The 23,712-nt window shown below is 48.6% G+C and overlaps 2 protein-coding genes across 5 annotated transcripts in view; both read right to left on the reverse strand.

Annotated features, from left to right (window-relative positions):
- Positions 1–1,371: 1,371 nt before the first annotated feature.
- Rnf223 (ring finger protein 223) lies at positions 1,372–7,962 on the reverse strand. Its single transcript, XM_008852562.2, has 2 exons — positions 3,982–7,962; positions 1,372–2,651 (listed from the first exon to the last, which is right to left on the reverse strand). The coding sequence occupies exon 2, from the start codon at positions 2,640–2,642 to the stop codon at positions 1,875–1,877; it is 768 nt and encodes a 255-aa protein (XP_008850784.1). The 5' UTR covers positions 2,643–2,651; positions 3,982–7,962; the 3' UTR covers positions 1,372–1,874.
- Positions 7,963–7,979: 17 nt separating this feature from the next.
- Positions 7,980–23,712, reverse strand: part of CUNH1orf159 (chromosome unknown C1orf159 homolog) — a 29,191-nt gene continuing 13,458 nt past the window's right edge. The window contains exons 3-11 of one of the 4 annotated variants that reach the window (XM_029555843.1): positions 19,215–19,309; positions 15,184–15,259; positions 11,448–11,682; positions 11,206–11,271; positions 10,028–10,162; positions 9,702–9,727; positions 9,580–9,610; positions 9,412–9,481; positions 7,980–8,231 (exon numbers count right to left, since the gene is read on the reverse strand). In XM_029555843.1, coding sequence (XP_029411703.1) covers positions 8,204–8,231; positions 9,412–9,481; positions 9,580–9,610; positions 9,702–9,727; positions 10,028–10,162; positions 11,206–11,271; positions 11,448–11,682; positions 15,184–15,225 — 633 coding nt within the window. In that variant the 5' untranslated portion in view covers positions 15,226–15,259; positions 19,215–19,309 and the 3' untranslated portion in view covers positions 7,980–8,203. The remainder of the gene's footprint in view (positions 8,232–9,411; positions 9,482–9,579; positions 9,611–9,701; positions 9,728–10,027; positions 10,163–11,205; positions 11,272–11,447; positions 11,683–15,183; positions 15,260–19,214; positions 19,310–23,712) is intronic. The other 3 variants (XM_029555842.1, XM_008852563.2, XM_029555844.1) reach the window with 3 other exon arrangements.

Genomic DNA, 23,712 nt, shown 5'->3' on the forward strand with positions numbered 1-23,712 from the left:
TGTGTGTGATGTGAGTGACAAAAAAGGATGGTCTGTGCCTGACAATCAGTGCTGGAGCCCAGCTTCCTTATGACCTGCACTTCAGTCCTGCCTGTTTCAGGGTGGTCTGGGATGTGGTTCTTGCAGTGACTCAGCCCTGTGACGGTCACATAGTGGATAAGGCTTGTGGAATGAAGGCATATGTGAGATACTCATGATCACATAGGCAGTCTCAAGTGTCTGGCCCTGCCAGTGACAAGGGTCAGGGTGGTCTGGGATGTGGTTCTTGCAGTGACTCAGCTCTGTGACGGTCACACAGTGGATAAGGCTTGTGGAATGAAGGCATATGTGAGATACTCATGATCACATAGGCAGTCTCAGGTGTTTGGCCCTGCCAGTGACAAGGGTGTGGCTCCACGTGTGTGCATTGTTATGTGTGAAAGTGCAATGTCATACTGGCCCTATGGTCCATGGAAGAACCCTCCCCCATCACAGGTGGTCTGTGGCTTTTTGGCACCTTCAGTAAAGTGCTGTGTTCTCTGTTCTGTGTCTACTGGGACTGGGGTCAGGGATGTGTGTGAGTCCCCACAGTTGAGCCCTGTACCTTCTTAAGCCTCCTCCCTGCCCTAGCCAAAGGCCCAGCTGGATGGAGCAGGAAGTATCTGTAGTACTTCCCAAGGGGTCAGAGGTGAGGAGGCTGAGACCTGCCTAAGCTGGAACTGGCCTGGGCACTCCTGGCCATGCCTGCTTGGTTGGTGCAGGATTCCTGTGGCTGATGGCAGAACTTGGGTGGAGATGAGGTGGGCAGGGCTCTGCCTCACCCTCATGACACTGCACTTTGCTGTTTCAGTAGCCAGCTGGCCAGGGGAGAGCTAAGGGTCTGCTGAAGAGCTCTATATAGTCTGTGGGTTTTCAGGCCATCTACTGGTTGTCGCCACCCCCACTTCAGATATACTTATCTCTTGGTTCCCATGGGGGGGTGATGGGTTCTGTAGTTCTCTAAATAGGGCTCCCAGCAGGTTCATGGGGTATAAGTGCCCAGGGTGGCTATGGTGGGGAATGAGGAAAGAAAAGGAACCCTTAGAAATGTTATGCTATGGTACAGGTGGTACCTCCACCTTGATTCTGCCTGCCCTGCCTCAGTGCTCTAGGGCTATCCCAGCTTCATGGTTTTCGGTAGCAACCAAGTCAAACTGTCCTTACCCTTGTAAAGCCAGAAAGGGATGAATGTTGGTCCCCCCAGGACTTTGATCATACTGTGATCCAATCAGGTCACCTGGGTCAGGCTTGGCTGATGAGGATGGGGATGGGGGATGGGGGATGGGGGTAGGAAGCTGTACACAGGGAAATGAAATTTATACAAAATAATTTATTTAAAAAATATATCATCCACAATGGTGCCAGGGACAGATGGGACATGCCTACAGTGGCCTGGGTTCAAGGAGTGCTCTGCCTCTTCATTTTCATTCCTGGTTCAGAGGACTAGCTACTCAGCACTCCCAGTGGAAGGTGCTAGACCTTCCCAGAGAAAGGACCAAGATAAGATCCTGGTGAACTGTCTCAAGAAAGGAGAGATGGTAAACTCCTGCCTTTTTGGCAATTCAGTGTGGTTAGGGAGGACAGGGACCTAGCCAGGTACTCCTGGTTCATTTCCCCATTTGTGGGTCTGGGTCAGAGGGGTGGTTTCTGGGGCCTTTTGAGGCCTGTAGTTCTTGGAGGCGTTGGGGACACTTTTATCCCCATTGGCACTCAGACCAGAGAGTGAGAGGCCCACATGGGTCCTCACTGGGGTCTTGGGGGACCAACTTCCAAAGCTTCTGTGCTCTTGACCTCAATGGGTCATGGATCTGTCTATGGAGCTGGTGGGGTAGCTGGCCTTGCCCAAGTTGAAGACCCTAGTTATTGGCTAGGGGTTCAAGGGAGAGGGCAGCAGTGGCAGCAGTGGCAGTAGTTGTAGGTGGCCGGTTGAGGCAGTGCAGGTTCCCAGTTTTGAGCACACACTGCACAGGCCAGAGCACCACACAAAACAACACCAGTAGCAGCACAGAAACCAGTGCTACACGCCGCCAGTCCCTACAGCGTGCCCAGCAACGGGCCAAGCAGCCCTGGTGGCCCTGGTGAGGGGCGGGGTCCTGGACAGGTGCAGGTAGAGTGGGCTCGGCCGGCTTGTTCAGGCCTACATCCACACACACAAAGCCAGTGGCCTCTCTGCCAGGAGTGGTGAGTGGTGGACGGCAGCAAAGCTTGGTGCCCTCAAGCCACACAGGCTCTTCCCTCTGCAGGTGCACTGGCATCTTGGCCTGCAGCTTGCGGCTGGTGCGCAGTGCAGGGGCTCCAGCAGCTGGCACGGCTGTAGGCTGCCGGCAGAATGGGCAGGGCACAGTTTCCCTGCCAGGGCGGCCTGCAGGTTGTGCAGCTGCCAGTCTGGCCAGGCACTCTAGGCAGAAGACATGAGTGCAAGAGAGCTCCTTGGGCGTCTTGAAGATGTTGTCGTAGCCTGAGAAGCAGATGGAGCACTCCAATGGGGAGGCTACCTTCTCTGAGCCAGGTGTGCTGGGGGACCTGGGGCTGCTAGCTGGGCCAGGAGACCTGGGCCCCGTGGCTGTGGAGCTCTGGCGGCGGGGTGGCATAGATGTGCACCACACCTGCTGGCTTGATGTCATTGTTCTGAGCTGTGAGACAGAGACCACCATGAGCTGGCCCTGTCCCTGGAGGTCAGCCTATTATTCTCCCTCTCACCCAGCATCAGCTCCAAAAATTTCAGAAGACACTATCCACCTGTAGGCACCTCCAAAATTCCACCCATGCCCAAGTTGTAACTTGTCCTCCTCTACTCATTAGAGGGTCAAGAGTCCCATGGTACCTCAGGCCTGGACAGTCCAGATGGCTCCAACAATAGATGCCCTGTGTAAGGGGGTATCACACTGATAGCCAGACACCTGTTGCCTACTCTTCCCTATGCTGATTTTGACAGTGACCCATTGCAGCTACTATTTGTGTCCATGCTCTGCAAGGCTGAGCCCATGTCACAGAATACTCATTAACAACTCTATATGAAGAAGGCAGTTCCAAGGTAGAGTGGCTTAGATAAGGTCTTCCAGACCAGAGCTGATTGGAAGCCAGGCCCTGACAGTCTTATGAGCTAAGCTCAGGATCAGGTGAACAGGTTTGAACTTGGGTCCCAGTGTGGGTGCCTGATTTAGATGGCATACATGAGTTGCCAGTAGCTGAGTAAGGTTTTGGGGTCTCTGGTGGAGCAGCTGGGGTCCATCTAGCTTGAGGAAGACAGGGAGGGTTTCAGTGGGGAGGGCCTAAGTTTTTACCCAGCTGCAGCCTTGCATCTATGGGGCTAGCTTGTATCTAGCAGGTAACAGACTGGTGCCAGAAGCCAGGGTTTAGAAATGTCCCTTAGCTAGTGGCCAAAGCCTCAGCCATGCTCTTCGCATGCCCCCTCCCAACATCAGAGTCAAGAGCCTGTCAAGGACGAACTGGAATGTGAAGGATCTACCACCTTCCTCTTTGACAGCATACACCAATTCCCTGACAGGAGTCCTGGAAATCCTGCTGATTACCTAGCAATACTTGCTAACCTCCCTTGGGTCAGGACTCATAGGGAGCCATATACATCCTGCTTAGAGAGTATTTCACTATAAAGATCCTAGCAGCCACACCAGGGGTGACCCCTCATCCTGCCTCACTGGTCAGCCCTAGATGGCTAATTAGAATGGCTCAAGGATTGCTGAATCATCACTGAGACTTTGTGAATCATCTGCTATCACTATGATGTTATGAGGGCTCTAGCCTCCTGGTATATGATGTTACAACTTCCTGGAGGCAGAAATGGTCTTGGCAGGGTCTGAGGGGACCTTGGAACTATCCTCCCTGAACCTGTGCTCCTCACAGAACTGATTCCTTGGTACCAGAGCTCACATTACATGAAGGGGCTCCACCCTGAGGCTGCATACATAGATCAAGAGTAAAGACAGGCTGAGCTGACCTTACCTGGTAGCTGGGGGTCAACGGTTCCTGGGCATGATCCTCTCCACTAGCCACTGCAAAGCTCTGAGTGTCTGACCAGCTGTAGCAGCGTTTGCTCCCTCTCCTTTGGGTTCAGCCCAGCCTCTGCTCCACCTGGTAGGTGTCCCTCCACGGGCCAGCAGCCAGCAGGTGTCCTGTGGCACCGGTCTGGTTGGCACACCCTCTCCTCTGTGTGTATGTGGGGATGAGGAGTGTGATGAGTGTGCTCATCCAGGAGTGGAGCTGGTTGACTGAAGACAGTGTGGGTTCTCAGGGCATGAGCTACAGAGCAGGTGTATTTATACCCTCCAGGTCATGGTGGCGAGGGGTGTGGTACTGGGCATCAGGGATTGGCTGGCCTCCTGCCCTCTCCCTGACAGGCCTAGAATGGGTGGGAAGCCATGGTAAGGGCTAGAACCAGGATGGGTCTGGGGTCCACATAGGCCCCTTGGCTTGGGGGTTCCAGATTGGGAGTAGATGCTCAGGTACTCAGAAAAAGCCCCTCCCCCTTGGAAAGCAGGTTTGCCCACTTGGTCTCAAGTCTACCCAGCAGGGACCCTTCACTGAGCGCAGCAAACACTCTCAAACACAGTCCAGTCTGCCCCATCATCACCCTCTCCCTGTCTACCTGTACCCATTAATGCCTTGCATATCTGCCCCTATCTTATCTCTGCCCCTTCCCCTCCCATTACACTTATGTTCTTACAAGTGCTTCACAAACATCCCTCATCTGCTGCTGCTGTTGCCTTTGGGGAACTCCCTGCTCTGGGGTCCAGGACGTTGGGGTGAGAGGTCAGGGCTGGGCAACATCATCAACACCCAGACTGGTCACAATAGATTGTGAGTACCTTCTGGGGCATACTACAGGGCAGAGGAAGTCACAACCCAGTCAGGTAGGCTTGAAATGCTGGGGTTTCAGAGTAGCTTTGGCCAGGTGGGACAGGACTCTAATAGAAGGAAGGTTTGATCAACAGGGCTGGTACCCAAAAAACACTGAGGGCTCGGGTGGGGAGTGCCACACTGGAGTTGGATGGATTGGGGACTGTGGCCAACAGCACAGGGAGCTCCTGGAAGCCCCTCCCATTTTGTTCCTGGATGTGGGGAGTCTCAAAGGCAATGATAGGGCAAATGTTCTATCAAACAAGAGGACCTGAGCTCTGGAAGGGGGATTGAAGCTCTCCTGCCTGTTCCATGAGTACTAGGAATCAGAAAGGGGGCCCAGCCGGGCGTGGTGGCGCACACCTTTAGTCCCAGCAGCACTTGGGAGGCAGAGGCAGGCGGATCTCTGTGAGTTCAAGGCCAGCCTGGTTGACACAGTTGAGTTCCAGGTCAGCTGGGGCTACAGGGAGACCCTGTCTCAAAAAGACAAAAAAAAAGGGGGGGGCCCATGGAGGAAGTACGGAGAGGGTATGGGGGCCCAGGGAGGAGAAAGTGCCTAAATGGTATAAGGTCCAAAGAAAGAGATGGGGTCCTTTGAGGGGAGCTCCCCCAGGTCCCTGCCTTTCTGTCATTAGGGAGTTGGCTAGGGTCTGGGCTAGAAGGCCTGGGCTATGAGAGGTCTGATACATTCCTAAGGCCTCACAGCACACTTGCCTCTGGGCATTGACTATCCACTGGGTAGCCCTAGTGATCTCAGAGCTTGGATATTCCCAGGAGCCTTCTGGAGATTGTTCCCAGAGCATTTGGGACTCCAGCTTCCTGGAGGTAGCATGTGACACACAGTCACTGCTCACAGAACACTTGGGCTGGGCTCTTAGTGCCTGTTACCTCAGAGGCCCTAGGGGTCTCCCTGGATAAGGCCCTCATTGACCTCTCCCCTGCTCCAAAGTGATCATAGCCTCTCAGTAGTACTCCAAGACCAAACCTGTGTCAAAGCCCCACTACTAAGGTTGCAGACCTGGCTGCAAGTCACTATGTGCTGCCGGGAGACAAAGGATGGCTAGTGCAAAAGGTCCTCCAGTACCCACCCAGGCTTTTCTTAGGTTCTCAGCCTTGGGTCCATCCATCATCTCTGCCTGCCTGGTGTTTGGAGTTCTGCTGACCACTCTCCTGTCCCCCAAACTACTGACATGGAAGACTGGCCGTACATTCTCACTTGGTGCCAGCTGCCCTAGGGCTGGAATTCCTTCCTACAGGCCTTCCCTGGCTGCTGCCAATTTTCCTTTCCACTTCGTATCAGAAATCATACTGGGGAACTCTGGACTCCCACTAGCTTCAAGGTCCCTCAGGCTAGAGCACCCCCACCCTACTGCAAGCCCTGGGGAGTGTCAAGTTGCTAAGCAAAAGTATGCTAGGTTAGACTCTCTCATGTAGCTCATATTGTTCCTCACATTCTCTCTCCACAGCAAGGTACCTGGTCCCCAGAACAAAGTGGGTCTGGAAGTATACACTGCAGCCTGGCAGATCTTACTCCCCAGCACTTCTCTGGGGTGCAGGCCCAGGGCAGAGGGATGCTGTCTGGATGCCTTAGAGGCCAGGTTTCAGCAGATGTCTCAGGATACAACCCTCCAGTCAGTATGTAGAGACATCCAGAGCAGGCATAAAGCAAGTGCACGACTCCTAGAATCCCTATGCTCTTGCTCAGCCCTCCATGGCTAGTCCCACCACCAGTTGGCAAACATCTCCACATCCACTCATGGGTCCTGGAGTGGGACAACCAAGCTAGGTTTGGGTGGCCGACACAAGGCCCTATTTTCTCCAAGAGTGGCCTTTGGTCCAAACTGCCAGTACTCTCCACAAAGCCTTGTTAGATGTTTGTGGTCTTATCTGTAGGACCCTGCCATGCTTAGCTGCTCTGTAGGAAAACCTCAAAGAGGCACCTTCAACCTCAGGTCCTAAGGGACTGGGGTGGTCTCCTCATACAAGACAGTGTCCTGAAATAGGTTACATATGGAATGGGTTCTGGCTGAGGACACGTGTGGGATAGGTTGTGCTTACTGCCAGTCCCATCAATCAGACACTCACTAGGAGGCAGGGTCTGGATCCTACTGAGGGACTGTTTTCCACCTCCCTGATTCCTTGTCCCCTGAAAATGACAGTGGGATGGGTGGCCTCCAACGCTGAAGAGAACAGATGGCCCCTGGGATAGTAAGAAGGCTAGAGGACAGAAGCTCTAGTCTTAATAGTTTACTTGACCTAACTTTGAGTCAGTGGCTACTGCCTGAGCCACTGGTTCAAGGTTGGGGAAGCAAGTGCCTATCACTGTCAGCAACAACACGAATGGTGAACTCTACATGAGACAAGAGCGTAGGACGCTCTGGATAGTCAAGCTGCTCAGATGTGGATTAGATGTTGAAAGAGATGCTAGACATTCTAGGCCCACACAGGGGAGGGTGATATTTGTCACCAAGGCAACTTCTTCCACCAGAGCACATGGTCAGTACCACTAGCCAGATTAGCAGGTACAGCTAGGACAGGAACACTGACCAGCATACCCACTGAGATTAGTAGCCTTCAGAGTTCAGATATATTTGCCATATGAGTAAACATTTCTTTGTGAGTGCCCAGCTTGAGAGTCTGCTGATGAGGAGTCTGACTCTGACAGACAAGGTTCTGCTGGGCTTTGGGACCAGGAAACCCAGGACACTCAATTCTGCATCCTCCAGAAATGTATGACTTTTGGGGTTAGCAGCTAAAGAAGCAGGCTGCACTGGAGCCGCTTACATCAAGTATCAGCACCTAGGCTGTTTCTACCCACTGGCTAGGCCTTGTTTTTACTCTTCTTAGCTTGGTGGTGCTGTAGAGTCCTGTCCACCATAGGCTCCAAAGGTCATCATTTGTATCAGGCCTATGTTGTGGCTGTTACAGCTACTGGAACTTAATTGTGACTTCTCTAGGGCCCAGACTCCGCATGCCTTGCTCTTGAGCCCCTGGGTCTCACAAAGCGATGGTTGCCCCTTTTAAACCACACAGTGTATACATATGTAGGGTGTGTGTGTGTGTGTGTGTGTGTGTGTGTGTGTGTGTGTGTAAAAAAAGTGTAACAGAAGAATCTCATGTGCTAGGGTGAGCATCTGTCTGTTGCTGAAAGTCAATTCCAGCCTATCTTAAGTCCCAGGCCCTCTGTTTGCTGGGCTCAGTGAAGGGCGGCCTTGGGTTTCTGTTGTTGCAGGGTGGAGTCTCAGTTGGCTCTCCAGGTCAGACGTTGCTGATGCGGGCCTCCGCTGTAGAGAAGACAGAAGGGTCCCTGTCTCTGTCTGGGGGTCGCTCACGCCTGACGTATCTTGGCTTTCTCACTGAAATAGGGTCAAAGACAAGCTGAGTCAGAGATTGGGTGTGTTCAGGTCTTTGCCAGCACCACAGTCTCTCAGGAGCACAGTGAGCAGTATGACTGTTTATTCTGACAAGGAAGTAAGATGCTCCCATCAGGCTCTTCTTGGCAAATGGCAATTTCTCCTGATGGAGAGGTTCTATGAGCCTTGCTGCTTCCTATCAGAAATCTAGACCCTATATCCCAGCACCTGTGTCTGGATCACAGCTCTGCCATCCCTTAAGACAGAAGAACAGGCCATCTCTGCATCATGTACTACAGAGAGCCAGATGATACTTTCAAAAGATGGAACCATACCCTGAGCCTTGGAACCCATTAACATGACCCTCATTTAGAAAAAAGGGTTGTACAGATATGATTCAGTTAGGATATCAAGTGAGATAATACTCCTAGATTATCCAGGTGAGTTTTGAAACCAATGACTGGTGTCCTCCTCAGAGGGAAAGAGAGGCATAGGAGATGTGGCCATAAGCCATAGGAGGTATAAACACTAGGAGTTAGAAAAGGCATGAGGGATCCCCCCCCCGCCCCCCGGGCCTTGGAATGCATGTCTCTCACCTCTATATCTTGATTTCTAACTTCTGGCTCCAAGAACTATCAGGGGATACACTCTGATGTATGGAATACATCCCTCACAATACCTGTAAGGTCCTGGGCAGGGGTCAGAGGGTGGAGGGGATTGCAGGACAGGGAAGGCTGGGAGAACTTGAGACAAGTATTGATTGGAACAAGGCAGGTCTAACTTCATCAAGGAGCTATTTTATCTCCAAAGGAGAAAAACACTGGTTGCCTGTTCTCTGTGTTAGACCTCTATACAGTGAATTTACTATGAAACAGGGAAGGAGGTTGAGTAAATCTGCTCTGGAGCTTATAGCTGTGTAACTATGGGCCACTCACTCAACCTCTCTGTGCCTGTGACCTCTTCTGTACAATGGGTCACAAGTGTTCAGATGGACCTGGAAGGACAAAACTTAAGAGGGGACCTGCTCCCTACAGCTCTCAAGGAGAGCTGGACTTGGGCAAGGGCTGGAGGTAAAGCAGGGAGGGTCTGTCCTTATGCTGAAGAAAGGAGTTAGCATGGAAACTATGGGGGCTGATGAGGAGGTGGAAGGGTGGTGCCTACTAAGCACCTCTCTTGTCCCTACCTTGTGTGTGTGTGTGGAGGGCACCGTCTCTTTAGAATGTGTGAAGGCAGGTCAGGTCCCAGAGAGGGGCCTATATGTTTGGGGACAAACCCATAGAATAGATTTTGAAGACTGACCCACAGAAAGACCCTCCTCCCTCCCAAGATGATGATGTACTATGGCCTATACCTGAAGACTGTGGCGGGGGGACCATCGCAGCCTTGAAAAGAGAAAGGCAGAGTGAGACTTGGGTGGCCTGGCACAGGCACACACAGCCCAGGTAGCTCAGCCCAGCTGGGTAGGTTACTTACAGTTTCACCAGGCTGCAGGACAAGGGCTGGGGGAGGAAGAAAATAGCATGTCACCCTATTGCCCAGCAGCTGCCTTGGCTCTGAGTACCCTGAGCACCCTGAGCATTGGCAGCTGCTCTACCATATTTCCCATCTGAGGGACTCTGAGCAACTGGGCCTAGGCTCAGACACTCAGCTACAACAGCCTCCAAAGGTACTCTACATTAGTGAGCATGGGCATAGGGGAGTCCCTGTGCCTGCTCTGTACCCACTAAGCTGAGTGGGGACAGACTCTGGTAGGCACCCTGGGGCTGGGCAGGTGGTGCCTTGGTCACAGTGGGAAGTACCTCTGTCTCTTCTGTAGAAAACCTTGGGAAGTTTACTGGAGCGCTTGAGGTAGAAGAATCCAGCCACAGAGAGGATGAGGCCTGTGCTGATGAAGAGTGTTCCCAGGAAGAGGGAGGCTGCCACATGAGGACTTCCTGCAGGCAAACCAACAGCTGCCAGTGGAAAGCCTGGGCCTTGGAGGATTGGTGTCCAATACTCCTCACTTAACCCCTGTAGCTCACCATTCCCCAAACATGCCTGAGCTCTGGTTAGGGGCCAGTCATAAGTAGAAATGAGGGTTCTACACTCAGGCTCCACAAGTCCAAGGGCTTGTTTATAGGCCCTACTCTAAACACCACTGCTCTGTGCAACTGGTTTCCATAGTTGAGGCTAGAACGGAGCCTGAGGCCACCATAGAGTTCAAATGTACTTTCTAGTTGAGAGAGGGGATAGGTTCTAAGGCCCCTGGAAAGGACTGAGCCCTCTCAGAACAGAACTCTGAACCCAGGATCCAGTACTGTTGAAGGATGAGGGTCTGGGGTAATGTGTCTCCAAAGTGACTGAGTCACCTCAGCAGAAACAGTGATTTCTGCTGCCCCTGTGCCTTGGATCCATCCTCTCCCCTATCACTAGCATCAGTCTCCTCTCCTGCTTACACCTCTTGCCTGGCAATGCTGCCACCCCAGCCATATCCCCAAATCCTTCACTTCCCAGGTCTTCATTTTAAGGTGGGCTCAAAGGCTCTGGAGGCATGGATACTAGGTGACAGGGGCTGTCCATGGAGAATAGATCAGGAGGTATGGCCTATGTATTTGCAAACAATCTCAGAGGCCTACATCCTGGAAGAGCCAATTGTGATTGGACAGTATAATCCTCAGGGTCTGGGGGCCAGAGTAGACATGAAATAAGACAAAGGCCAAACATAAGTGGGCAGCAGTGAAGACTGCTGCTAAATGAAGCCCTCTGGAGACTATGAAGTGCCCTCTTCCCACAGCATACCAACACATGCCCACACCAAAACCAACTGACTCCAGCCCAAGATCTGTTCTATGACCAGAGCTCCTGCTACAGAGCTCCTTCCAGAAAATCCTTAACTATGGATATGCCTACTGTGGCCTCAGTGGTTACCAGTACCAGCTCTGACAATGCCAGTCCCAGGAAAAGGCCCAGGTCTGGTCTTGTAAGCTGAGAAACTTACCAAAATGTGGCTGTCCAGGTGCCCCTGTGCTTCTGTTCATGGGAAACTGCATGCCCTGTCCAGAGACTGTGGGAGAGTAGAACTGAGGGGAGGCCTGGGCCATGTCTAGACCCCACTGAAGGCCTCCACATATAGTCTAAAGGAACATCTCAGTTCAGAGCTGAGAAAGCAAGGGGCAGCCCTCACCCACAGATGTCCTCAGTGAACAGAGCACTCAGAGAGGACTCCTTAGGGCTGCTCACTGATGGACAGTGCTCCTGGGCAAAGTGGGTCCCACTGTTGAGACAAGGACAGTGGTTTCCTTGGTTTCTCCCCATACTGAACAAGGGGACCCCTGTGAAACACAGGAGAACTGGGGTGGGCAGCTTGGAGAAGACATACGACTTCTGCACTCAGAGCCATTGTATGCCGGGAGGGTCCCATTCCAGCACCGGACACAGCTGGCATTCCCGTCTGCGTTCCAGTGCCTGTAGCAACCTGCACCAAGAGGAGAAGTGGTTTCTCTGTCAAAGTAAGTCTAGGTCGGGTGACTGTCTCCTACAGGGTTTTCTGTATTTTGATTTGTAAAATAAGTCAACTCAAGACCACTAATATGCTGTGGAAGTCTGTAGGGAACAACAGGTCCAATCCAGAAAAAGAAACAAACCTAACAAGAAGTATTACACCCCTCACCCAAATTCCTGTGGATGCCTGCCACTAAACAGCCATTTCCTTTACTTACTGCATGCCTCAGGAGACTATTCAGAGGTTCCTAGGATGGGAATCTAAAATTAGGAGGTACCACGTGAAGTTCTGACCTCATCCACCAGAACTGTTACCTCTGGGACACAATACAGCTGCCTCAACTGCTGTAAATCCTCACTGGGTATACATGGGGCAGGTACAACCCTAGGTTTGTCTGCTGCCACTAAAATGTTTCCCAGTGTCTCTGTAGCAAGATCAAGTCAAATTTCCATCCCAGACTGGCAATGACCAAAGTCCTACCTCCATTCTGCCAGGTGCTAGAAGTGGAACAGCCTACACTAGTGTTTTATGGACAGCTGTTTTCCCACTGGTTAGGGTACTTTGAAGGCCCTATATCCTTAATTCTTTCCAACATTCCCAATAATTAGCACAGAAGATGGGTAGACATATGCTCCATAAATGTTGACTATGGGTAATAGAAACTGAAGGTAGACACTGGGCAGTACATGGAGCTTTAAACCACATGTCACTGGACCTTCATGATGAATACTGTAATATTTGATCTCAACAGATGGGCTTTGGTCAGATGAAAGCCTTTCTGTGGTTACAGAGCAGTAATGACAGTGATAGCGGCCTGAGAGGGGCATCAGTTTCACCAACGCTGTGTGCAAATAACTACACAAGAGCGGAGTCCAGCTACTCAGTTCTTGTGTGGAGGCTACCTGCTCCAACGTGGAATCATAAGGTGAGGAAAAAGTCTTCTACAGTGGCCTAGTTCTTCTCTCCTTGGCACTTAAAGGCATGAGTAGATTTCATGGGAGGTACATATGTCTACTCAACTCAAGACTAAGGAATGTGGTGTAAAATTCAGTATAAATCCTCAGTATAAAACCCAGCAGCAAGACAGATTCTTCCCAGAACCATATCTCCTATTGGGTTCCTGTGCTGAAAAGCAACCGACTCTAGCAAGGGTTGCTGCTGGATTGCCAAGCATGTGCAAGGACAAAGGGTGTCCAGAGAGCCATATGGTAGCCTTGAAGGCCTGTGGAGCTCCTATGTCTCCTCACATAAACCTGGCTATCTCCATCCCTTCCCTGATGCCCAGAGCTACCTTGGACTTCAGACCCTCACAAGATCCACCCTTATTCCAGTCCCTTTATGAGTAGCATGGCCTTGACATAGCTATTTGCACCCATTTTGGCACTTTTAGATAGTGTGCAGCCCCATGGGAGATACCAGGTCCCAGGCACTTCTGCTACTATGGAGGAACCCAGGGAAGTGGGCTCTAGTCCAACTGCCAGAACTTCAGGTTAGAGGGTTGATGAAGGCCCTTGGCATCCTCAATTTTCTGTTCACCCCAGAAATACATTCTTCCCTTTGTCACTGCACTCAGCCTTGACCTTCCCTCTATCCTCAACATCTTGGCCATGTCCTCCCATAGCACTGGACCAGTATTCTGGGGTGCCTGTCTCTCTGAGCCACCCTTCTAGGTTCATGTGGTCTTGAGTGTGATGGAACTTAGAACAGGTGCCAAGAAATGACCCTTGCCAAATCAAGGGATAAATCTGGGCCACTCTAGTCCAGAGAAAACAGCAGCCCAGTGTCATCCCAGTCTAGGACTGATGACCTTTCCTCTCACAAAGACTTCCAAGGCAGGAAGGCCAGGAAAGTGGGTGGTCTTGACAAGTTCATGCTCTGGCTGTCCCTATCTGACTTCTGGTCACCAGCCCTGACCTTTTTAACTGTCTCCAGAAAAATCTTATCTTCATAGCCTTCTAGAACCTTCTGTGGAACAGGGACCTCACCGTTAGCATGCTGACATTGGGATGAGATTGTCCTCTGTGGTGGAGTCATACTGTGTTCTGAGGTTAGTGAACAGTACTCCTGGTCTCCACCTCCAGATGCTAGGAGTATGCCCCTTGTGGTGGTTTGAATGAGAAATGTCCCCGATAGGCTCCAAGTATTTGAACACTTGGTCAGTTGATGGTGCTGCTGGGGAAGGTCATGGAACCTTTAAGAGGTATGGCCTTGATGAAAGAAGCATGTCACTGGGGGTAGGCTTTGAGAGTTCATAGTCTTGCCCCACTTTGGTTTTTCCCTCTGCTTCCTGTACTTGCTTAAAGACTTAAGTGCTCAGCTTTCTGTTCTCGCTGCCTCCTGCCATACCTCCTCAACCATGATGGACTTTTATCCCCCTGGAATTGTAAGCCCAATAAACTCTTCCTTCTATAAGTTATCTTGGTGTTGGTGTTTTATCACAGCAACAGAAAAGGAACTGACACATCCCTCAACCTACCTAGTACCAGCTGTGATGACCAAAAATGCCTCTAGACATTGCTAGATATCCTACAGTTAAGACACTGCTAGGGCTGGAGAGATGGCTCAGCTGTTAAGAGCACTAACTGCTCTTGCAGAGGACCCAGGTTTGATTCCCAGCACCCACATGGCAGCTACGAACTGTTCTTAACTCCAGTTCCAGGGGAATCCAAAGCCCTCTTCTAACCTCCATGGCATTGCACAACATGGGTGCACTCACATACATGCAGGCAATACACTCATAAACATAAAATACAAATAAAATGTTCAGGGGCTGGAGAGATGGCTCAGTGGTTAAGAACATTGGCTGTTCTTACAGAAGACCCAGGTTCAAATCCCAGCACCCACATGCAGCTAACAACTGTCCGTAACTCCAGTTCCAGGGGATCCAATGACCTCTTCCATCCTCCTCAGGCACTGTACAACATGGGTGCACTTATCTACATGCAGGCAATATACTCATACACATAAAATAAAAATAAGAAATAAAATATTAAAATAAATAAAATATTAAAAAAAGACACTGCCAAATGCTGAGTGTGGTGGTGCAGGCCTTTAACCCCAGCACTTGGGAGGCAGAGGCAGGTGGATCTCTGTGAGTTTGAGGCTAGCCTGGTCTATATCCCAGCTGGGGCTACAGGGAGACCCTGTCTTAAAAAGACCCAAAACAAAACAAAACAAAAGACACTACCAAGAGTTCCCAGAAGTGCTGTCCTGACTTGGTCTCTTTATGAGCTCTGCCTCCTTCCTGTGCCTAAGCCCCCCATAGGCCTCCACAGGCCCTTTTCTGGACCATGAAAGGAATGATTAGGTTGTTAACAAGAAAGAGGCTCAGGCTTTGCCCAGTGCCACAGCCTGTGCTGCCCCCAGCTCCTCCTCCAAACCCTCAGTTGTCTTGTTACTGAGAAGACGGAGTCATCTGGGGATATTGGTGACTTCCTGATTGGTCTGGTATCTGCCTATAACAATATGGCTTACCTGGGCCACACAGGCCTGAGCCTGGGCAGGTAGCATTGACATCTACCACATCCATACAACACTCGGGTTGCTGGGCCTAGAGAAGAGACATCAGTGAGACAGGCTAGCAGCGGTGCCTGAGTCAGGCCAAAGGCAACATTGGTTATAGCAGGTCTCAGCACCAACAGCTCCAAAATGATCTAAGGTCAGGTGACACCATCCCTATTGGTCCAGGAGTAGACAAGTACTCCTGCCCTACCCCTACTGCAGCCTGTGTTGGCAAAGCACAGGGAAAACCTCAGCCTTGGACAGAGTAACCAAACCTGGGAGGTAAAGGTGTTTGCCACCAAGCCTGATAACCTGAGTCTGATCCCTGGAACCCACACAGTAGAAGGAGAGAACTGACTCCCACAAGTTTTCTTCTGATCTTCACATGCATACCATGGTACATGCAATTATATAATATATATAATTGTTTTAAAAATGATTTATATTTTTATGTGTATGAGTGTTTTGCCTGCATGTATGTAAGTGCACCATATGTGTGCATTGTCTGCAGAGACCAGAAAGAGGGCATCAGATCCCCTGGAACTGGAGTTGTTAGCCACTATATGGATGCTGGGAAGTGAACCCCAGGTCCTCTGCAAGAGCAGCCAGTCCATATCATAACCCCAACCTGGCTTGGAGACCACAATAATGGCACCAGCTCTTTAGACATCAAAGCTCAGCCCACTGGAGTGCCACTGACTTGGTTTAACCACATCCAGTGGGAACTGGATCTGCTGAGACAATGCTCCAGCCCCAATAAATGTTTTTTAAGAAAAATACACAAGTCAGGCATGGCAGTACATTCCTTTAATCCCAGCATTCAGGAGGCAGAGGCAGGCAGATCTCTGTGAGACTGAGGTCGACCTGGTCTACATAGTGAGTTCCAAGCCAGCTGGGGCTACAGGGAGACCTTGTCTCAAAAACAAAACAAAACAAAAAAAAACTAATAATAATAATAACAATAACAACAATAATTTCTTAAAAATCTAACTGGGAAATTGAACAGCAAACCCCAATCTTATCCAAAGGAATATTGACAACTGATTACCCCTAGATGAGGAAGAGCTGACCCTCCTAAAACAAAGACCTATAGATAGGGTGGCTAGATTCACCAGAAGGGCAAGTAGTGGGGAATGGCTGGGGGAGCTGACAACACAGCAGACAGTAGCAGGGATATCAGAGTATAAGGGCTCTAGTGGGGGGAGGGAGGCTATGGGAGGGTACTACCTGGGAAGTGGGTGTATAAATAAATAAAAAAAAGAAAGAAAAAATCTAAAAAACAGACACAAAAAAACCCTAAGAAACAGAAACTCAGCTGTAATGACCAAGTGTGCCAAGGTTACCTTGGAAATACCCCACCCCTAATTGAGGTTCCTCCCCCTTTGTGCACATCATGAATGCAGTATATGAGGTTGAGGGTTTGAGTTGAGCCTGTCTGAAACGCTGTGCTGGCCAGGCACTTTATCTGGCACTAAGAGGCAAACCCCAACTGAGAGTTGAGAGAATTGGAGTTCTCTGAACTCCAGAGAATACCAATGAAACTCCCAGAACTTGTGGGAACAGGGAGTGCTGAGCCTTATAAACTTGCATTTTATCAAGGACTAGCAAGATAGGTGTCCTTTCCCATAAAGGAGTCACTGGAATTGGTACTGTAGTAGACTCAACTGGTTGGGATACCCTGGCCTGATTTAACTCCCCACAAGGTCAGAAGCAGAGACTGGAGATCAAGTGGAAAAAGCTACCATTATCTCCCAGTGAGACCCTGAAGGGCAGGAGCAAGAGATCCCAGAAATGCAGGGCATTTTAAACCTGGGGAATGTTCCTTAGGTCAGGCAAAACACTGCCCACCCAATGCAGGCAAAGAAAGATTTCTTCTCCCTAGCCCTATTGTAAGTTCATGACTTAGGTATCTCCAATAGAAAACTGGTTAACAAGAGAAAAGCAAACCAAGGACTGGTGAAATGGCTTAATAAGTAAAAGCTCTTGCTCCATAAGCCTGATGACCTTGAGTTTGATCCCCAGAACCCAGAGTGGAAGGAAAGAACTGACTTCCAAGAGTCATCCTCCGACTTCCATACACATGCACATATATACACACGTAATAATAATAAATAAAATTAGAGAAAAAAAACAACCTAATAGAAGTTGTATGTGTCTCAAGAATTTTCATAAAGAAACAGGGATACTTACATGTTTATGCTCAGGTTTGGGGAAGAGGGATGTTTCTAAGGAAATGTGGTTAGACAGAGGGTATGATCTGATGGTCATAAACCAGGGACCTAGCCAGTCTGGTCAGTTCAGATTCTTGTTCCTATCTCTTCAGAGACAAGTGCCTACCCCTTCAGCATAGGAAGGGTACTGCTCTACCAAGGCCTTGGCCAGCCCATGGGGCTAAAGGGCAGGAAGTAGTCAAATAACTCATTCTACACTCTCTCCAATATCAGAGTATTCTTTTTTTTTTTTTTTTTTTTTTTTTTTTTTTTGGTCTTTTTGAGACAGGGTCTCCCTGTAGCTCCAGCTGGCCTGGAACTCGCTATGTAGACCAGGCTGGCCTCGAACACACAGAGATCGGCCTGCCTCTGTCTCCCAAGTGCTGGGACTACAGGTATGCGCCACCACGCCCGGCTAGAATATTCTATTTTAAGGCACTGTGTTCTGAGCCACACCATTCAAGGCTGCCTGAGACTCAGGCCTCTAGGCCAGTTCATACTAGTTCACTGGGTCTCATCCTTTCTGGCCTTGGGAGACCAGGTAGCTGACATGGGACACACCTGGATGGTTGTCTCTAGGCCAGTTCCATACTAGTTCACTGGTTCTCATTCTTTCTGGCATTGGGAGGCCAGGTAGCTGGTATGGGACACATCTGAATGGTTCTGGCTCTATACTTGATAGTTTACTCAGTCATAAGATATTCACTGACCATGTGCTCTGCACAGTTATAGATAGACCTAGGGCTTACGGGGGAAGGACATGTGGGATGGTAATCCATGTGATATGACAGAAATGTGATCTAGATGCTTATAGAAACAGCCCCCAAAGAGGATAGCCTCAACTCTGTTTACATCTGGCCCTGTTTACATTTGTTTTTAAGACAGGGTCTCGGGGCTGGAGACGTGGCTCAGCAGTTAAGAGCACTGACTGCTCTTGCAGAAGACCTGGGTTCAATTCCCAGCACCCACATGGCAGCTACAAACCATCCTTAACTCCAGTTCCAGGGGACTCCGAAGCCCTCGTCTGACCTCCGTGGCATTGCACGACACAGGTGCACTCACATACATGCAGACAATGCACTTATACACATAAAATAAAAATAATAAAATATTAAAAAAATTAAAATAAAAAAAAAGACAGGGTCTCAAACTCATGATCCTATTGCCTCAGCCTCCTGTGAGCTAGGAATACCGGTGTGCCCAGTGCTTCTGTTTCATGTGACCTGAGCTTGGTTACTAGTGAACCATGTCTAAGGGGTAACACGGGCACAGGGGAGTATCCATACCACCATGGACGGGATCAAGGCCCAGTGTCCAGACTATTCCTTAGATTAGCCTTGGTCAGGACAGTGAGGGATTCTCCATACCACTGCAACCTGGCTTGGAGACCAGACTAATAGCACCAGCCCTTTAGATACCAAAGCTCAGCACACTGGAGTACCATTAACCACAACCAGTGAGAACTAAGATACCTGCTCATGTGAGTCTACCAGCCACTAGCACTCTTGAATAAGCAACAACTGAGAAGGCAGTTCTGGGCTACATGCAGTTCTGGAAGATAGCTCTGCAAAGAATATGTCAGCTATAGCAACAAATAGATTTGGCAGAGAAACTTCTAAAAGGCAGAACCAAGGTCAGGTACCTCTGACCCTAGCAGTAGACTCCATGTGGACTCCATCAGGGTTGGGGCTAACATCAGTGAACCCGAAGTTCGAAGACTCAAACCTCTATGGGAGAAGAGTCCAGTGTCTCTGGAGGCTTCAACTTTCTGCTGCTAGCCACAGGTAGACCTACCTCGCTTTCTGTGGACTTGCTGGTGATGCCCACCAGGAGGCCAGTCATGAGCACGAGGCATTGCAGTGCCATGCTTGGGGAGATGACAGCAAGATCTGCAAGAGAAGACAGTGTGCAGAGAAGAGGTAAGAGGTGGGTGAGGCTGAGAGGGGCATGACTGGGAAAGGTAGGGCAGGGCTGTAATGGGATGAGTAGGATAGCCTTCCAGGGTAGCAGTGGTCAGAACACCATTACCTGTCCCTCCAGGAAGATATCTGCAGGCATCAGGCCCTCACTACCTGGGGATCAGTGGTCAGAGTACCATTACCTGCCCCTCTAGGATGACATCTGTAGACACTGGCCCCTCGCTACCTGGGGATCAGTGGTCAGCATGGCTAGGGCTGAGAAGCCATGGGGAGCTCATGGACCTGACCTCTACACACTGTTGGTCTAAGACTCAAAATTTACAAATCAAAGCAGATGGTCAAGGCCTGCTGCTGGTCACTGAGAGGGATGACCTGGTGCTTCCTCCAATAGCATTTTACCATTGGAATTCTGGAAGCAAGGCCATTTGTGCCTCTGATTTTTCCAAGATGTGTACGTGCATGCACACACACACACAGACACACAGACACACACACACACACACACACACACACACACACACACACAAACCTGTCCTAGTGAGGCCCTAATCACATCTTAAGCATTGTCATGGAGCGTTGGTTTTCCTGTGGGTGGCTAGGCATCTGGGGTGGACGTTAGTACATTCGGAACTTCCAGTGGTATAGTGTTTTCTCTTTATCAATTTGGGGAAACAAGTATGCAAAACCATGGTCCGGAAAAATACCAGAGCTTAAGAATTTATAGTCACAAGAGGAGGATCCAGAGAACAAAGGAGCACACACATTGCAAGCATATTAACCTTAGAATACTTGGTGCCTGAAAGCTGCTGGCTTAGTGCTTATATGCCTTATTTCTAGTATCACAAAGGAAACTTGTACCTACTATAGAGTCTTGAAATAATATCACATGTGCAACAAGATTTGAGCCAGGCATGGTGGCACACATCTTTAATTCTAGCACTTAGAAGGCTGATAGATCTCTGTAAGTTCTGGGCCAGCCAGGACTACATAGTGAGATTGTCACAATTTTGTTTTGTTTTGTTTTGTTTTTTGGAGATAGGGTCTCCCTGTAGTCCCAGCTGTCCTGGAACTCACTATGTAGACCAGGCTGGCCTCGAACTCACAAAGATCCACCTGTCTCTGCCTCCCAAGTGCTGGAATTAAAGGCATGTGCCACCATGACCAGCTGAAAGGGAAGTTTATAGCTCTAAGTTCCTACATTAAAAAAATCAGAAAGAGGCCAGGCATGGTGGCGCACGCCTTTGATCCTAGCACTTGGGAGGCAGAGGCAGGCAGATCTCTGTGAGTTCAAGGCCAGCCTGGTCTACATAGTGAGTTCCAGGACAGCTGGGGCTACAGGGAGACCCTGGCTCAAAAAAACCAAAAAAAAAAAAAAAAAAAAAAAAAAAATCAGAAAGAACACAAATAAATGGCCTAACATTGCAACTCAAGACTCTGGAAGGCAAGAACAAATGAAACCAGAACCCAGCAGATGAGAAGAAATAAAAATTAGAGCAGAAATTAATGAAATAGAAATGAAAAGAATACAAAGACTCAATGAGGGCTGGGTGTGGTGGCGCATGCCTTTAGTCCCAGCACTTGGGAGGCAGAGGCAGGGGGATCTCTGTGAGTTCAAGGCCAGCCTGGTCTACATGGTAAGTTCCAGGCCAGCTGGGGCTACAGGGAGACCCTGTCTCAAAAAGACCGAAAAAAAAATTAATTAATTAAATTTAAAAAAAAAAGTGTGGTGGCGCACACCTTTAATCCCAGCACTCGGGAGGCAGAGGCAGGGGATCTCTGTGAGTTCAAGATCAGCCTGGTCTACACAGTGAGTTCCAGGCCAGCTGGGGCTACAAGGAGACCCAGTCTCTAAAAAGACCAAAAAAAAAAAAAAAAAAAAAAAAAAAAAAAAAGAAGAAGAAGACATCCAACCAGTATTATTTAAATTATTAAAAATGATAGAAACAGAGGGAGACATTCCTTCTGTGAAGGAATTCCAAATTCCTTCTATGAAGGCTGCATCACTCTAATACCCAAACCGGGTAAAGATACAACCAAAAAAGAAAACTATAGACCCATATCCTTAATGAACATAGATGCAAAAATTCTCAATAAAATACTTGCAAATCTCATACAGATGTATATCAAAAAGATCATTTATCATGATCAAGTAGGCTTTATTCCAGAGATGCAAAGATGGTTCAATATACACAAGTCAATAAATGTCATTAATCATATAAATGGACTCAAAGACAGAAACCACATTGTCATCTTAATAGATGCAGAAAAGGTTTTTTGTGTCCCTAGGGGCACTTATTCTTGGGGTGGGGGGGCTCCAGAGAATTGGCTGTGGAGAGTTAACGGAGGAGAGGAAGCTGTGGAGGGTTAGCGGAGGAAGGAAGAGCATTGGCACCACTTTTGGGACAGAAGCGAAGGCTGGGCGGAAAGAATGGCCCCAGTGTTGGGAGGGGGCATTTGCCGACCTGGGGTGAGACCTTGGGCCCACAAATTTGTGGGCGAGCTACATTCACCTTTTGTGGAGCACTGGGTGTTTGCCTTTGGTTTTTTGGGTTTGTTTTTTTTTTTTTTTTTTTTTTGGGTTTTTTTTTTTTTTTTTTTTTTTTTGGGTCTTTTTGCAACAGGGTCTCCCTGTAGCCCCAGCTGTGCTGGGATTAAAGGCATGCGCCACCACACCTGGCTGGGTGTTTGCCTTTTAAGTTACTCTATTCCCCATACCCAGGATATAAACTATGAAAAATTCAGATAAAGATGTGGTATGTGGTATGTGGTTTGTCTACCTGCATCAGGAGCAAGGGACCCTGAGAGAACTCGGGGGACAGTGTTCAACAAAATTCAGCATGCATTTATGATAAAAGTCCTAAAGGGAATTGGACTGGAGGGAACATATCTCAACATAATTAAAGCTATATACAACAAACCCACAGCCAACATCATCCTAAATGGAAAAAAACTATTCATTCCCATTAAAATCAGGAACTAGCCAGGTGTGGTGGCACATGCCTTTAGTCCCAGCATGTGGGAGGCAGAGGCAGGAGGATCTCTGTGAGTTCAAGGCCAAACTGGTCTACCTAGCAAGTACCAGGCAAGCTGGGGTTAGAGGAAGACCCTGTCTCAAAAACACACACACACACACACAAAAAAAAATCAGGAACCAGACAAGGATATCCATTCTCTCCACTCCTTTTCAATATAGTGATTGAAACTCTTGCTAGAGCAGTAAGACAAGAGAAGGAAATTAAAGGAGTACTAATTGGAAAAGAAGAGGTCAAGTTATCCATTTTTGCAGACAATATGATACTATACTGAAGAGATCCCAAAAATTCCACCAGAAAACTCCTAGAACTGATCAACACCTTGAGTATAAAGTGGTAGGTTACAAGACGAATCTACAAAAACCAGTAGCCTTTCTATATACCAACAACAAGCAATCAAGAAACCTCAGAATAAACCTGACCAAAGACATCAAAGATCTCTACAACAAAAATTTTAAATCCTTAAAGAAAGAGATTGAGGAAAATACCAGGAGATGGAAGGACCTCCCATGCTCATGGAGTGGAAGAATTAATATTGTGAAAATGACCACCCTACCAAAATCAATATATAGATTCAATGCAATCCCAATAAAAATCCCCATGACATACTTCACAGAATTAGAAAAAAAATTCTTTAAATTCTTTTGGAAGCATAAAAGACCCCAGATAACCAAAGCAACCCTGAGCACAAAGAACAAAGCTGGGGGTATTACTATACCAGATCTCAAACTATAATACAGAGTTATAGTCATAAAAACATCATGGTACTGACACAAGAATAAACACATAGGTCAATGGAACACCATTGAAGACTGAAACCTGAGTACACTCAATTTCAACCACCCGATATTTGACAAAGGTGCTGAGAACATACAATGGAGGAAAGACAGTATCTTCAACAGTTTTGGCAAAGCTGAATCTCCACCTCTAGAAGAATGAAACTAGATTCTTATCTTTCACCTTGCACAAAAAAAGTCAACTACAAATGGATTAAAGACCTCAGTGTGAAACTGGAAACTCTGAAACTGTTAGAAGAAAACATTGGCAGTAACTTACAAGATATAGGTGTAGGAAAGGACTTTCTAAATCAGACACCAGTTGCTCAGGAATTAAGGTCAACAATCAACAAGTGGGACCTCATTAAACTAAAAAACTTCTGTACAGCAAAAGAAAAATCAAGAAAGTGAAGGTGGTAAAAAATCTTCACGAGTGACACATCTGACAGAAGTTTAACATCCAGAATATATAAAGAACTCAAAAGACAAAGAATTGAGAAACCAAATGACCAATTAAAAGATGGGCTAAAGATCTAAACAGAGAGTTCTCAAAGGAAGAAATGAA

This window comes from Nannospalax galili, unplaced genomic scaffold (assembly GCF_000622305.1).
Source record: "Nannospalax galili isolate Female #2095 unplaced genomic scaffold, S.galili_v1.0 scaffold806, whole genome shotgun sequence".
NCBI lineage: Eukaryota > Metazoa > Chordata > Mammalia > Rodentia > Spalacidae > Nannospalax > Nannospalax galili.

What these genes read in the sequence shown, in the direction of transcription:
- Rnf223 (XM_008852562.2), bottom strand. Translation starts at nt 2,642, where the DNA reads ATGACATCAAGCCAGCAGGTGTGGTGCACATCTATGCCACCCCGCCGC.